The sequence below is a fragment of the Mustelus asterias genome, chromosome 19 (genome assembly GCF_964213995.1).
Source record: "Mustelus asterias chromosome 19, sMusAst1.hap1.1, whole genome shotgun sequence".
Classification (NCBI taxonomy): Eukaryota; Metazoa; Chordata; class Chondrichthyes; order Carcharhiniformes; family Triakidae; genus Mustelus; species Mustelus asterias.
Genome location: NC_135819.1, coordinates 61,330,843 through 61,347,975, shown reverse-complemented (window position 1 = coordinate 61,347,975; position 17,133 = coordinate 61,330,843). Strand labels below are relative to the sequence as shown.

At 43.0% G+C, this 17,133-nt stretch overlaps 1 protein-coding gene across 3 annotated transcripts in view; it reads left to right on the top strand.

The window, feature by feature from the left end:
- gcc1 (GRIP and coiled-coil domain containing 1) overlaps positions 1–17,133 on the top strand; it is a 30,913-nt gene that overhangs the window by 5,592 nt on the left and 8,188 nt on the right. For all 3 annotated transcript variants that reach the window (XM_078235692.1, XM_078235693.1, XM_078235694.1), the window contains exon 2: positions 3,337–4,410. In XM_078235692.1, coding sequence (XP_078091818.1) covers positions 3,373–4,410 — 1,038 coding nt within the window. In that variant the 5' untranslated portion in view covers positions 3,337–3,372. The remainder of the gene's footprint in view (positions 1–3,336; positions 4,411–17,133) is intronic.

Here is a 17,133-nt window from a genome sequence, read left to right as displayed (position 1 = left end):
GACTATTCTATTTAGGAAGGACAGGCAAAAAGGAAAAGGTGGTGGGGTGGTGTTGTTAGTTAAGGATGAAATAAGTGCAATAGCGGGAGAGGGTATTGGCAGAAAATCTAGATGTAGAATCAGTCTGGGTGGAACTAAAGCAACAAGGGGCAGAAAAAAGTAGTGGGTATTGTCTATAGGCCTTCAAACAGTAGTGGTATGGTAGGGAAATGAATTAAAAGGAAATTTAGAGATGCATGTAACAAAGGTGCTGCAACAATGATAAGTGACTTAACCTATGTATAGATTGCGCAAACCAAATTCGCAATAATACTGTGGCTGATGAATTCCTGGGCCAGCATTTTCTATCTCCATCATGGTGGGACTCGCTGTGGGAAATTTGGCAACCCGCCAAAAGTCCATTAACTTTCAGTGGGACTAGATGATCCTGACAATAGGCGGAGCTGGAAAATCTCACCCCTGGAGTGTGTATGAGATGGGGTTTTTTAGACCAATATGTCGAGGAACCAACTAGGGAACATACTATCCTAGATTTGGTATCATGAAATGAGAGGGGTTAATTAATAATCTTCTTGTGCGGGGTCCTTTAGGGAATAGTGACCATGATGTGATAGAATTGTTTATTATGATGGAATGAAGAAGTCGGATCTGAAACTACAGTCCTAAATCTAAACAAAGGAAAATTGGTTAAGATAAATTGGGGAACTTCATTAAAAGGCATGATGGTGGATAGACAATGCCTATATTTAAGGAACAAATGTATGCTTGCAACAGTTATACGTTCCTTTTTGGCACAAAAATGTAACAAGAAAAGTGGCCCAATCACAGCTACCAAAAGAAATTAAGGATAGTATTCGATCCAAAGAGGAATCATAAAAAGTTGTTAGAAAAAGTAGCAAACCAGAGGATTGGGAACAGTTTAGAATTGAGTTAGGGAGGACCCAGGGATTGATTAAGAAGGAAAAAATAGAGGACTGAAAAGCTCTTATATGTAAAAAGAAAAAGATTAGTGAAGACAAATGTAGGTTTCTAACTGTCCGAAATGGGAGAATTTATAATAGAGAACAAGGAAATGGCAGGGCATCTGAGCTTGAACTTTAGTTTTGTCTGCATGGAGGAAGACACAAGTAACTTTCCAAAAATGTTAGAGAACCAATGGGTCAAGTGAGAAGGAGGAATTGCAAGGAAATTAGTATTACTGAAAAAAAGTGCTGGGGAAATTAATGGGTCTCAAAGCCAATAAATCCCCAAGACCAGATCTACATCCCAGAATACTAAAGAGGAAATCATAGAAATAGTGGATGCTTTGGTTGTCACCTTCCAAACTTCTTTAGATTCTGGAACAGTTCCGGCAGATTGGAGGATGATAGATGTAACCCCACTATTTAAAGAGGAGGGAGAAATCAGAATAACAGACTGGTTAACCTATCATCGGTAGAAGGGAAAATTACTCAAGTCTATTATATAGAGGATATGATAATAGGGTACTTAGAAAATATCAGGAGGATTAGACAAAGTCAGCATGGACTTAGGAAAGGGAAATCATGTTTGACAAATTTGCTGGAGTGTTCTGAGGATATCACTAGCACAATAGATAAGGGAGAAACAGTGGATGTGGTGCATTTGGATTTTCAGAAAGCTTTTGATAAAGTCCCACACAAGAGGTTAACATGCAGAATTAAAGCACATGAGATTGGGGGTAATATACTGGCATAGATTGAGTGTTGGTTAGCAGACAGAAAATGGAGGGTAGAAATAAATGGTTCTTTTTCGAAATGGTAGACAGTGACTAGTGGGGTCACACAGGGATCAGTGCTTGGGCTCCAGCCATTCATAATATCCATGATTTGGATGAGGAACCTAATGTAATATTTGCAAGTTTGCTGACAACACAAAACTTGCTGCAAATATAAGTGGTGAGAAGGATGTAAAGAGAATTTCAAGGCAATTTAGACAAATCATGTGAGTGGGCAAAGACATGGCAGATGCATTATAACATGGATCAATGTTACCTACTTCGGTAGGAAAAACAGAATGGTGAAATATTATTTAAATGGTGATCGATTGCAAAATGGTGACATACAAAGGGACCTGGGTGTCATTGTACACCAGTCACTGAAAGCAAACATGCAGGTACAACAAGCAATTGGGAAGACAAATGAAATGTTGGCCTTCATTGAAAGAGGACTTGAGTGCAGGAGCAAGGATGTGGCTTTGGTAACACCATTCATGCACACTGTATTGTGCGCAGTTTTAGTGTCCTTGCCTAAGAAAGGATATACTTGCCATAGAGGAGAGCAGCAAAGGTTTATCGGACCTATTCCTGGGATAACAGGATTGTCATATGAGGAGAGATTGAGTTCACGAGACCGGTATCCACTGGAGTTTAGAAGAATGAGAGGAGATCTCATTGAAAAGTATAAACCTCTTACAGGGCTGGACAGACTGAATGCATGAATGTTGTTTCCACTGGCTATGGGGCCTAGCACAAGAAGTCACAGTCTCAAGATACAGGGTAGGCCATTTAGGACTGATGTGAGGAGAAATGTCTTCACTCAGAGGATGGTGAACCTGTGGAATTCTCTCCCACAGAAGACTGGAAGCTAAGTCATTGAATCTATTTAAGAAGGAAATGGATAGATTTCTGGACTCCTAAGGCATCAAGGGGTATGGGGAGAGAGCGGGAAGTATGGGTTTGAGATAGAAGATCAACCATGATCATAATGAGTGGCGGAGCAGGCTTGAAGGGCCAAATGACTTAATCCTGCTCCTACTTTCTATGTTTCTTTCCCATCAGCAAACTTGGATCCGTTACACTGGTCTCCACATCTAAATCATTGATAAAAGATTTTAAATTGTTGTGACCAAAACACTGATCCTTGTGGTAACTAACTAGTTACAGCCTGATACCCAACATTTATTCCTAGTTCCTTTTTCCTGTCCACTAACTAAATCTAAACCCATACTAATATAATACCCCTTCTTAATTTTGTGTAATAACCAATTTATCAAATGCTTTTTGAAAACCCAAAGATCTTAAGTACATCCTCTGCTTTCCCCCTTATCCTGAAAATATTGAAATTAAGTCTAATGAAAATTGGAAAGGATGTAGAAGATTTGGCTGATACACTCTGGCTCATTTTCCCCCCTGATTTTCTGCTCCTTTCCTGACTGACCTCTGCTATCTGAGTTAGTTCTTTAATGCCTCTCCCTCCTGTCCTACAGAGATAAAACAAATGTCAAATTTCAGCTGCCTACTGTTTCACTATATTGAAACTGAGTACATGAGATTGACAGATTTTTATCAAATAATATTTATTTTCTTCCTTGTTGCAGATGGATTCCTTACTTTGAGATCTACTTTGAACTGACATGGAGAAGTTTGGTGTGAACTTTGGTGGTGGCCCCAGTAAGAAAGAGCTTTTGGATACAATTGAAGCACAAAAGAAGCAGCTGTTCCAATACCAGACACGTATGAGAGATGTTGTCCGTGCTTACAAAAGCCTCATCAAAGAAAAGGAGGCATTGGAGGCCAGTTTGAAAGTCCTCTCTGTATCACAAGAGGTGGATAAAAGTTTACAGAATGTAGGTCCTGGAAGTACAGCCTCTGACCTTGGAGATGACCAGAGCTCAGTCCATAGTGAGGACAGTGCAGGGACAATGAATAGTATGGACACGGCAGCTAGTTTGACCAATAGCACCAAAGGAGAATTAAATGATGAAGACAAAAGCTCAGTGGAGCTGGTGGCTGGAGGAACCTCTTCCCCAAAATCTGAGGAAGCCAATGGTTCTGAAAGTGGTATCAGTGTTGGGAGTGGGGAACAGCAGAGCCACAGTGATACTGATAAAATGATACAGTTGAAGAGTCAGTTGGCAACGCTGACCAATGCTTTGGCAACTGTCACACAGGAGAAATCACGAATGGAGGCCTCCTATTTAACAGACAAGAAGAAAATGAGGCAAGAGCTGGAAGACTTGACCCAGAGGTTTGAAGAAGAAAGCACCAAATATGAAGCAGAGATTACTAAAGTCCAAGAACAGCTCGCCGAGGCCAAAGCTCGCATCATTACCCAGCAACACGAACGAAGCCGGGAGCAGAGTGACCATGCCTCAATGCTTCATGAACTTCAAAAGTTGCTGCAGGAAGAGAGAGCTTTGCGTCAAGACGTGGAACTGCAGCTCGAAGATATGAGGGATACGTTGACATCAAAAAGCCATGCAGCAGAAAGGGTGGGTGACTGTGAGTCTCAATTGAAGAATCTGAATCGGGAAGTTGACGAGCTGAAATCTGCGTTACGGTTTGCTGAAGAAGAGAAGAGGAGGCCAGACCCTCATGTACAGGAATTGGAGAAAGAAATGACTGAGACAAAGGCCCATTATCAGGCACAACTTCAACTGGAAATAAAGAAGGTAGTAGCATTTGAACCTTATATCAGCAATTGGTCATGAACCTTGTCCAGATTCTTATACTACAACTTCCCACATTAGATATGTGAAAATACTTAGTACTATCAGCAGTTTTGAATATATTCTATAAACCACTTCCTATTTTGACCACTGATGGTACTGTAATTTTTTTTCCCCAGGTTAATGGATACAAATCCTCTTCCTGCAATAGTTTCTCACAATTTATCACCTTATAATTAATGTCCAACTCTTATTTATTTCCGTGAAATTCAGAGAGACTTGCTCTAAACATTACCTTCAATAAAATTCTATCTTTGGTGACCTTAGTAATGCCACCTATCTTTCCTTTTCCCTTTCTTTGTTCCTCCTAAAGATCTTTTACCTGGGAATGTATTTTCCCAGTTCAAGCATGGCTGAAAGAATTTTCCTTAAAGCTGTGATGTTGTTCCTGCTGATGGTATTTAAGAATGTTGTACCTGTGACTTTTTTATTTGTCCATGAGATGAGTGTCACTGGCAAGACCAGCATTAATTGTCCATCTCCAATTTCCCTTGAGAAGGTGGTGAGTCACTGCCTTGAACCTCTGCAGTCCATGTGATATACCCACCGTGTTGTTAAAGAGGGCATTCCAGGATTTTGACCCAGTGACAGTGAAGGAGCAGGATGGTATCTGAATTGAATGGGATTTAACCATGCATCTGCTTTCCTTGTTTTTCTAAGTGGTAGACGTCACGGGTACGGAAGGTGCTGTCGAAGGAACCATGGCAAGTTGGTGTTGTTGATCTTGTAGATGGTACACACTGCAGCCACATCTGCTGGTGTTGTATGGAATTAATATATAAGGGGGTAGATGGGGTGCCAATCAAGTGTGCTGACTGATGTTAAGCTTCTTGTTGGAGCTGCATTTATCCAGGCATGTATTCCCAGCCTCAGAATAAAGATTGCACTTGTAATCACAGTATTTATATGGTGGGTCCACTTAGATTTCTGATCAATGGCAACCCACAGAATATTGATGATGGGAGATTCAGAAATAGTAATGCCCTTAAACATCATGGGGAGATGGTTAGATTCTTTTGTTCAAGATGGTCATTGCCTACCACGGGTATGGTGTGAATGTTACTTGCTGTTGCAGCATATGTCAGGATATTGACCAGATCTTGCTGCACAGTGGTATGGAGTACTTCAGTACCTGAGGAGTTGTAAATGATACTGAATATTGTGCAATTGTCAGGAAACATCCACCACTTATGCCGTTACGTTGGAAGGACGGTCATACCTCCTAATGGTCCTTGGTGCTTTTAGGTCCCTGGTTTCATATCTAATGCTTTGTGCAACTGTGCATATATATTTCAAGTCTATCCCGTTGTTGGTTCTTGATGTCCTTAAAACAGTGCAGCAGAGATGGAGACTGTTTGACCCATTGTGCCTGTGTTAGCTTTTTGAAAGAACTATCCAATTAGTCCTATGCCTCTGTTTTCAGCCTGTAGCCTTGCAATTGTCTTCAATAAAGAGTGCAGGAGAGCATGCCGGGAGTATCACCAGGCATATGTAAAAATGAGATGTTAACATGGTGAAGCTACAACACAGGACCTACTTGTATGCCAAACAGCAAGTAATTGACTAGCTAAGTGATTCCACAAGCAACAGCTCAGATCTAAGCTCTTTTAGAACGTAAATATTACTGCAAGTATGTAATCTTACATTTAATTATAAACCTGTTATAAGTTGTTCCTGCATCAACAATGTTAGTCATGATGTGGAGATGCCGGCGTTGGACTGGGGTAAACACAGTAAGAAGTTTAACAACAGGTTAAAGTCCAACAGGTTTATTTGGTAGCAAAAGCCACACAAGCTTTTGAGGCTCTAAGCCCCTTCTTCAGGTGAGTGGGAATTCTGTTCACAAACAGAACTTATAAAGACACAGACTCAATTTACATGAATAATGGTTGGAATGCGAATACTTACAACTAATCCAGTCTTTAAGAAACAAAACAATGGGAGTGGAGAGAGCATCAAGACAGGCTAAAAAGATGTGTATTGTCTCCAGACAAGACAGCCAGTGAAACTCTGCAGGTCCACGCAACTGTGGGAGTTACAAATAGTGTGACATGAACCCAATATCCCGGTTGAGGCCGTCCTTGTGTGTGCGGAACTTGGCTATCAGTTTCTGCTCAGCGACTCTGCGCCGTCGTGTGTCGCGAAGGCCGCCTTGGAGAACGCTTACCCGAATATCAGAGGCCGAATGCCCGTGAGACAATACACATCTTTTTAGCCTGTCTTGATGCTCTCTCCACTCCCATTGTTTTGTTTCTTAAAGACTGGATTAGTTGTAAGTATTCGCATTCCAACCATTATTCATGTAAATTGAGTCTGTGTCTTTATAAGTTCTGTTTGTGAACAGAATTCCCACTCACCTGAAGAAGGGGCTTAGAGCCTCGAAAGCTTGTGTGGCTTTTGCTACCAAATAAACCTGTTGGACTTTAACCTGGTGTTGTTAAACTTCTTACTGTGTCAACAATGTTAACCATCTCAAATCAGTTTGTATCGATAACAGACTATGGCAAAAGACTGAAACTGAATCTGGCACCAGTAAAACCATTTTCCTTCAGAGAAACCATATTAATGTTGTTAGAATTTGAAATATTCAGCTTTTACAATGAGAGAGTGCAAGTACCTTGAAATTACCATTCAGGTATTGTATGTTATCAACATGGGTTCTGCCACATCCAGTAGTGAATGGTGGTGGACAATTAAACAACTCACTGGAGGAGGTGGAACCACAACTATCCCCACCCTCAATGAGCACATCAGTGCACAAGTTCAGACTGAAAACATTCACAACAATCTTCAGTCAGAAGTGCCAAGTGCATGATGCATCTCTGCCTCCTCCACAGGTCACCAGCATCACATAGAATCCCTACAGTGCAGAAGGAGGCCATTTGGCCCATCAAACCTGCACCAACAACAATCCCACCCAGGTCCTAGACCAGTAACCCCTTGCATTTACCCTGCTAATCCCCTGACACTAAGGGGCAATTCAGCATGTCCAATCAACCTAAGCCGCACATCTTTGGACTGTGGGAGGAAACCAAAGCACCCGGAGGAAACCCATGCAGACACGGGGAGAAGGTGCAAACTCCAGATAGACAGTCAACCGAAGCTGGAATCGAACCCTGGTCCCTGGCACTGTGATGCATTGGTGTTTGCCACGGTGCCACATAGCAGTCTTCAGCCAATTTGATTCACTCCATGTGATGTAAAGAGATGGCTGAAGATGCTGAATCCTGCAAAGTCTATAGGCCCTGACAATACTGAAGACTTGAGCTCCAGAACTTGCTGTGTCCTGAACCAAGCTGTTGCAGTACAACAGCAATGCTGGCATCTACCAGGTAACGTGGAAAGCAGGACAATTCCAATCCAGCCAATTACTACCTCATCAGTCTACTCTTGATCATCAGTAAAGTGATGGAAGGGGTCATCAACAGTGATATCAAGCGGCAATAACCTACTCATTGATGCTCAAACTGGGTTTTACCAGGGTCACTAGCTCCTGACATCATTATAACCTTGGTTAAAACATGGACAAAATAGCTGAAGTCAAGAGGTGAGAGTGACTGCCCTTGACATCAAGGCAGTATTTGACCAAGTGTGGCATCAAGGAGCCGTAGCAAAACTGGAGTCAATAGGAATAAGATGGTTGGAGTCATGCCTGGCAGAAAGGAGGATGGTTGTGGTGGTCGGACATCAATCATTTTAGCTCCAGAACATCACTGCAGGAGTTCCTCAGAGTAGTGTCCTAGACCTAACCATCTTCAGCTGCCTCATCACTGACTTTCCTTCCAGCATAACATCAGAAGGGCCGATGTTCGCTGATAATTACACAATGTTCAGCACCATTCATGACTCCTCAGCTACTGAAACAGTCCATGTACAAATACAGCAAGTCATGAACAATATCCAGGCTTGGGCTGACAAGTGGCAAGTAACATTCATGTCACACAAGTGCCAGGCAATGACCATTTGCAACAAGAGAGAATTTAACCATCGCCTCTTGACATTTAATGAAATTACCGTTGCTAACTCCCCAACTATCATTAACCTGAGGATTACCATGGCCAGAAACTGAACTAGACTAGCTATAAAAATACTGCAGCTACAAGCACAGGTCAGAGGCTAGGAATCATGAGGCGAATACTCGCCTCCTGACTCCCCAAAGCATGTCCATCATCTACAAGGCACAAGTCAGGAGTGTGATGGAATACTCTCCACTTGCCTGTATGAGTGCGGCTTCAACAACACTCAAGAAGCTTGAAACCATCCAGGATAAAAGCAGCCCACTTGGTTGGCACTCTTTCAGCTAATATTCACTCCCACAAGCATTCACTCCCACCACCAACTAATAGTGGCAGCAGTGTGTCCCATCTACAAGGTGCACTGTAGTTTCCTTAGGCAACACCTTCCAAATGCATGACCGCTACCATCGAGAAGGACAAGGGGCCAGCAGACACGTGGGAACACCACCAACTGAAAGTTCTCTCCAAGTCACACGCCATCCTGACTTAGAAACATAGTGCTGTTCCATCACTGTCACTGGGTCAAATCCTGGAACGTTCTCCCTGACAGCTGTATTGGTGAACCTGCAGCACAGCAGGAGCACTTGTTCAAGGAGGCAGCCCACCAGGGCAACTGGGGATGGACAATAAATGCTGCCCTTGCCACTGATGCCCACAACCCGTAAATAAAAAAAACTTCAAATATTTCTCTCATTCCTTGCTGAATAATAGTATTTCTCTTCTGTCTTTGTTCCTTTTTTCCACCATTATACATAATCTGGCTCTTTCCCATCCATTCTAGTGTAAACCTGTTCTTTCCAATCCCGAGCTCCCTTGAATTTTGTGGCTGGTTTGGTCCTGATATAGTAGATCTCCCACGCGCTTATGCATCAAGCAGCCCTTAACCTGCTGAATAAAGGACAGAATTCATCATATACGTAGCAAGATATCCGATAATTTCAGAATTGGCGATCTCTCTCTGGAAGAAAATAATGAGGAAATGGAGCAATTTTTTAAAATGTGGTTGTGAGCTGCCTTTTTGAAGCACTGCAATCCATGTGATGTAAGTACAATGCTATCAGAGAGGGAGTTCCAGGACGTTCAACCAGCAACAATGAAGGAATGCCAATATATTTCCAAGTCAGGATGGTGTGTGACTTGGAGGGGAACTTGCAGGTTGTTATGTATCTACTGCCCTTGTCCTTTAGGTGATAGAGGTCATGGGTTTGGAAGATGCTGTCAAAGCGAAGCAGATATAACCCAAACCCCTTTTGAGGGCTACCCCAGATCGGAAGCACTTCCCTAATAATCACCCTCACTTCAGTTTAAAATAGCCTCTTCTCACACACACTTGTTATGGTTATGAAAAAGTGAACTACCTCTCTCTCAAAAATAATTTTCAAGAGACATTATTTACTTCCAAATGGCCTTTAAAATAATTATCAGTTAGGTTATAATTGCCCAGATATTATAAGGGTTGGTGGGAAGGGAGTTTCTTTTCAAAGAATTGTAATTTGCCTATTTCAGAAAATACAGAGAGATGGGTTCTCATGTTGATTGCAACATTATATTTTACTTATTTACAAATTTGTTAAAGAATCATTTAACATGCAATATGCTCAAAAGTGGATAAGTACATCACAGCATTATAATCTATAGCATGATCGAAATCATTGTCTTAGTTCTAATATAGAATCCATGAAAAATACTCTAAAATACAATGCTACAAGTTAAAGTCTCTTCAGGACATCCATGAAATATTTAAAGTATTACCTTAAATTCCCGAGTGTTTCAGTTTCCTGTACAACAGGACAAAAAAAGTCTGTTTCAGATGTCCAACTGTTCAACAACCTGAGAAACATTGCAGGGTTCTCAATTCTTCTTAAACCTTTCCACAATACTTGCATTTTTATACTCTTCTAAACTGACTTGTATCTTTTCTAATGGCCATGGATGCAGCTCCCTTGATTAAGCTCCTCCCTTTTCACCACTTATTTAATAGTGGAGGATGGTCTTATATGAACGCTATGAGCAAGTATCTGGTCAATATATATCCTTATAATATGTTTTAATATCAATCCTAATTAATTTCACTTGCTTCTATATTTTCACGAAGCAATTTAAAACTTTTAACAGAAAATAGTGACTTTTAACGCTTTTTTTTCTCCAGCTTCATTCATACAGCATTTGTCTTTTGTACCAGGTGTCTAATGATGTTCAATTCTGACATTCAAAAGTCTTACTAGCCTTTCATAATACATTGAGCTAAATTTCAAGGATACCTTCTTAATAGGTAACGGCACTAGATTCCAGATTGAACGACCTTTTCTAAAATTCCTTAAAGCGATAAGACATTCAAAATGATGAACAAAGAACAATACAGCACAGGACCAGTCCCTTTGGCCCTCCAAGCCCGCGCCGCTCCCTGGTCCAAACTAGACCATTCTTTTGTATCCCTCCATTCCCACTCCGTTCATATGGCTATCTAGATAAGTCTTAAACGTTCCCAGTGTGTCCGCCTCCACCACCTTGCCCGGCAGCGCATTCCAGGCCCCCACCACCCTCTGTGTAAAATATGTCCTTCTGATATCCGTGTTAAACCTCCCCCCCCCCCCCCCCCCCCCCCGGCCAACTTGAACCTATGACCCCTCATGAACGTCACCACCCACCTGGGGAAAAGCTTCCCACCGTTCACCCTATCTATGCCTTTCATAATTTTATACACCTCTATTAGGTCTCCCCTCATCCTCCATCTTCCCAGTGAGAACAACCCCAGTTTACCCAATCTCTCCTCATAACTAAGCCCCTCCATACCAGGCAACATCCTGGTAAACCTCCTCTGCACTCTCTCTAAAGCCTCCATGTCCTACTGGTAGTGTGGCGACCAGAACTGGACGCAGTATTCCAAATGCGGCCGAACCAACGTTCTATACATCTGCAACATCAGACCCCAACTTTTATACTCCATGCCCCGTCCTATAAAGGCAAGCATGCCATATGCCTTCTTCACCACCTTCTCCATCTGTGACGTCACCATCAAGGATCTGTGGACTTGCACACCCAGGTTCCTCTGCGTATCTACACCCTTTATGGTTCTGCCATTTATCATATAGCTCCCCACTACATTAGCTCGACCAAAATGCATCACTTCGCATTTATCTGGATTGAACTCCATCTGCCATTTCTTTGCCCAAATTTCCAGCCTATTTATATCCTTCTGTAGCCTCTGACAATGTTCCTCACTATCTGCAAGTCCAGCCAATTTCATGTCGTCCGCAAACTTACTGATCACCCCACTTACACCTTCTTCCAGATCGTTTATATAAATCACAAGGTAGTCCTTGTCTACCTTGAAAAGGTAATCCTTATCAATAACTATTTCCAATGAAGGCAGGGAAATTCCAGAGGATGCTACCATATGAAGCAATGTCTGTTTCAAGTTACAATCAGAGTTGTTTTTAATTATACTCATGTATATATTTGTGATGGCTTCTGGGTGGAATGGCTATCTACTGCACTGTAACCATTTTCTCAATTCTAAAGCGTGAGGTCCTAATTGTAATGAATTCTGCCTACTATCTTTATTTTACCTAGCTATTTGTGTGTTACATCACAGAAGACATTTTGGCGCGTTATCACAGTGCATTTTGTAGATGGTGGAAGGAGTGAACTTTGAAGGTGGTAGATGGGGTGCCAATCAAGTGGGCTGCTTTGTCTAGGATGATGTCAAGCATCTTTAGTGTTGCTGGGGCTGCATTCATCGAGTCAAGTGGGGAGTATTCCATCACACTCCTGAACTGTGCCTTGTAGATGGTAGATGCCTTGGAAAATCGGGAGGTGAGTTACTCTACAGAATTCCTAGCCTCTGACCTGCTCTTGTAACCACAGTATTTAGATAACTCATCCAGTTTTGTTTATGGTCAATGGTGACCCACAGGATGTTGATAGTGGAGGATTCAGCAACAGTATTGTCATTGAATGACATGGGGAGATGGTTGACTTCTCTCTTGTTGGAGATGGTCGTTGCCTGGCTCTGGTGTGGCATGAATGTTACTTGCCACTTGTCAGCCCAAGCCTGGATATTGTTCAGGTCTTACTGCATTTGGACATGGACTGCATCAACAACTGAGGAGTTGTGAATGGTGCTGAACATTGTGTAATCATCAGCGAACAGCTCCACTTCTGACTTTATGATGGAAGGAAGGTTATTGATGAAATAGCTGAAGATGGTTGGGTGCAGACTCGATGGGCCGAATGGCCTCTTTCTGTACTGTATGGTTTCTATGATTCTTTCTATGATCTAGGACACTACCCTGAAGGACTCCTGCAGAGATGTCCTGGAGCCGAGATGATTGACCTCCAACCACCATCTTCCTTTGTGCCAGGTATTGCTCCAACATGTGGAGAGTTATTGCCCAATTCTCATTGCTGCCACGCTTGGTCAAATGCTGCCTTGATGTCAAGGACAGTCACTCTCAGCACGCCTCTGGAGTTCAGCTCTTTGATCCATGTTTAAACCAAGGCTAAAATGAGGTCAGGAAATGAGTAGTCCTGGCAGAACCTAAGCGGGTTATTACTGAGCAATTGCCGCTTGTTGACCTGTTAATTATGCCTTTAGTCACATTGCTGATGTTCAAGAGTAGACTGATGGGGCAGTAATTAATGGAGTTAGATTTTTCCTGCTTTTGTGGCCAGGACATATCTGGACAGTTTTCCACATTGCTGGGTATATGCCAGTGTTGTAACTGTACTGGAATAGCTTGGCTGGGGGCACAGCAAGTTCTGAAGCACAAATCAGAAGTGCTATTTGTGGAATACACTTGGCCAACAGGGAGTCAAAGGTTATGGGGGGGAATGTGGAGTTGAGGTCACAATCAGATCAACCATGATCTTACTGACTGGCGGATCAGGCTTGAGAAATGGTCTACTCCTGCTCCTAATTCACATGTTTGTATTTTGTCAGGGCCCAGAACCTTTGAAATGGGTGGTACAGTGGCACAATGGTTAGCACTGCTGCCTCAAAGCTCCAGAGACCTGGGTTCGATTCCCGGCTTGGGTCACTCTCTGTGTGGAGTTTGCACATTCTCCCCGTGTCCCTCGGGTGCTCCGGTTTCCTCCCACAGTCCAAAGATGTGCAGGTTAGGTTGATTGGCCATGTTAAATTGCCCCTTAGTGTCCTGGGATATGTAGGTTAGAGGGATCAGCAGGGTAAATGTGTGGGGTTGTAGGGATAGGCCTGGGGTGGGATTGTGGTCGGTGCAGACTCGATGGGCCGAATGGCCTCCTTCTGCACTGTAGGGCTTCTATGGTTTCTACGGAAATATCCAGTGCCTTCACTGGATATTTTGTGGTGAACGGAATTGGCTAGACTGGCATCTAGGATGCTGGGGGCTTCTGGATGAGCCCAAGATCATCCATTCGGCACTTTTGGCTAAAGATTATTGCTCATGCTTCAGCCTTGCTTTTTGCACTTATGTGCTGGGCTCCCCCATCATTGATATTTGTGGAGCCTCCTCCTTCAGTTAGTTTTAATTGTCCACCACCATTCATGGCTGGGTATGACAGGGCTGCAGAGCTTAAATTTCATCTGCTTGTTTTGGAATCACTTAGCTCTGCTGATTGGATGCTGCTTTCACAGTTTGGCGTGCAAATAGTCTTGTGTTGTGGCTTCACCAGGTTGACACCACATTTTCAGGTATGTGGGGTGGGAGGGGAGGGTTGGGGGGGGTTTAGTATGTCACCCCATGAGGTTACAGGTTGTGGTTGTCTCCAACTCTGCTGCTGCTGCTGATGCCCACACCACCTCTAAGGCATCGAGTTTTGAGTTGTTGGATCTGTTTTAGATCATTTAGCACTGTGGAGTGCCACAAAACACGAGGGAGGACATCCTCAATGTGAAGACCAGACTTTTATCTCCACAAGGGCTGTGCTGTGGTCTCTTCTGTCAATACAGTCATGGACAGATGCATCTGTGACACTTAGATTGGCGTGGACAAAATCAAGGAGGTCTACTCCTCTTATTGGGTCCCTCACCACCTGCCGAAGACCCATTCTAGCAACTATGCCCTTTGGGACTTGATGTGGAGATGCCGGCGTTGGACTGGGGTAAACATAGTAAGAAGTCTAACAACACCAGGTTAAAGTCCAACAGGTTTATTTGGTAGCAAATGCCACGACCTTTCGGAGCGCTGCCCCTTCGTCAGGTCTCCAGACAATACACATCCCTTTAACCTGTGCTTAATGCTCTCTCCACTCACATTGTCTGTACCTTTAAGACTTGATTAGCTGTATTAGCATTGATTAGCTTGATTAGCATTCCAATCATTATTGTGTAAATTGAGTTTGTGTCTCTGTATGCCCTGTTTGTGAGCACATCTCCCACTCCACCTGACGAAGGAGCAGCGCTCCGAAAGCTAGTGGCATTTGCGACCAAATAAACCTGTTGGACTTTAACCTGGTGTTGTTAGACTTCTTACTTTGGGACTTGGCCAGCCCAGAAGGTAGTGGTGTGACTGAGCCACTCTTGGTGATGGACATTGAAGTCCCCCAGAGTACATTCTGCACCCTTGCTGCCCTCAGTGCTTCCTCCAGGTGGTGTTCAACATGGAGGGATTCTGATTCATCAGCTGGGATGGGAGGGGCAGGGGCAGAGTAGAAGGCGGTAATCAGCAGCAAATTTCCTTGCCCACATTTGACCTGATGCTATAAAACCTCATGGGGTCCAGAGTCAATGTTGAGAACTCCCAGGGCAACTCCCTCCGACTGTAAACATTGAAATCGGACATAACCAGTGGTGGTGTCTGGGACATTGTCAGATATGATTCCGTAAACATAACCAAGTCTGTGGGACAGCTGTCCCAGTTTTGGCTCAATTTGCTGGTGTTGTTTCCTGTGCCGATGTTAGTGCCAGGTGATCCGTCTGATTTTGCAGATTTTGTAGCAGTTTGATTCAGCCGAGTGGCTTGCTCAGCCAGTTCAGGGTCAACTGTATTGCTGTGGGTCTGGAGTCTCATGTTATAGACATGTACTGGAACAAGTAAGGATAGCAGATTTCCTTCCCTGAAGGCCATTAGTAAACCAGATGGGTTTTTGCAACAATCGACAATGGTTACTATTACCCTTATTTCCAGATTTTTATTTACTGAATTTAAATTCCACCAGCTGCTGTAGTGGGTTTCAAACCCATGTCCTCAGAGTGTTAGCCTAAGCTTCTCTCTGGTAACATTACATATAAACATAGAAAATAGTAGCAGGAATGTGCCATTCAGCCCTTCAAGCCTGCTCCACCATTCATTTTGATCATGGCTGATCAAATTCAGTAACTCGTTCCTGCTTTCCCCCCCATATCCTTTGATTCCTTTAGCCCCAGGAATCATATATAACTCCTCCTTGAAGATATACAATATTTTGGCCTCAACTGTTGTCGGTGGTAGCGAATGCCACAGACTCAACACTCTCAGTCCTAATTGCTTTATCCCATATCCTTAGACTGTGACCCCTGGTTCTGGACTTCCCCGCCATCAGGAACATGCTTTTTGCATCTACCCTGTCTAGTCCTGTTAGAACTTTATAGGTTTCTATGCGACCCCCTTTATTCTTCTGAATTCCAGTGAATACATTCCTAACCAACTCAATCTCTCCTTATACATCAGTCCCACTATATCACTGCCACACTTAATACTAGTGCTGAGAAAAAGAGGTATTTTGTATTTATGAAGGGAGATCAGTTTTACTATTGGATGAATTCCATAACTAAACAGTGTAATAATAGCAGTGTGGGGACCGGTGAGAAAATTCCATTCTTTAAACTTTCATCATAACATCACCATTTTCATTTATCTGGTAAAGGCACTGGGATAGTTTCACCCGTATTCATAGGCCTCTTTTACCTCGATGGTCAGATCTGAGCCTAGACTGCGAACGTCAGAAGGCTGTTCCAATCTAATGATCTTTCATTCCCACCTAACATTCCGACATTGCAGCAGGAATCACTGGGTAACCATCAGAAATTAGCTGGATTTCCTCTCCATTCTCTGGACCCAGCTGAAATCAGCTAACTTGCATTGCTTAGTAGCGCTTTCACTAAATCATTGGTTCATAGAATGATACCGCAGAGAAGGAAACCTTTTGGCCTAAGCCATGACAGCCTTTTTTGCTTGTGTTAAGCAAACAATTTTAGTGTTTTCAGATGAGATGATAAACCGAGGCTCTCTGTGCCTCTCCTAAATGGATGTAAAAGATTCCCACAGGACAAACTCGATGAAGAGCTGCGGAGTTCTTCCCAGTGTCCCGGCCAACATTTACTAAAAGCAGACTATCTGATAATTTCCCAGAATCATTGAGTTTTACAGCACAGAAAGAGGCCCTTTGGCCATCATGCCATTGCTCTTTGTGGGATCTTGCTGTGTTCAAACTGGCAGTCGCATTACAAAAGTGACCACCCTTCAAAGGTTGTAAAGTGCGATAGAATTTCCTGAAACTGTGACAGTTGCTACATAAGTGGGAGTCCTTCCTCTTGATGTTTCATCTAATGGCTCCAAAACCTCATCTGTGCTTTCTTTTCCGCCTCTGTGTTAGAAGAAAGCTGGGTTTTAATATCTTGACAAATATGCTGAGGAATCCATGAAATCATTGATGCCTTCCTTTTAACTCAGAATGCCCTCTGGGACTT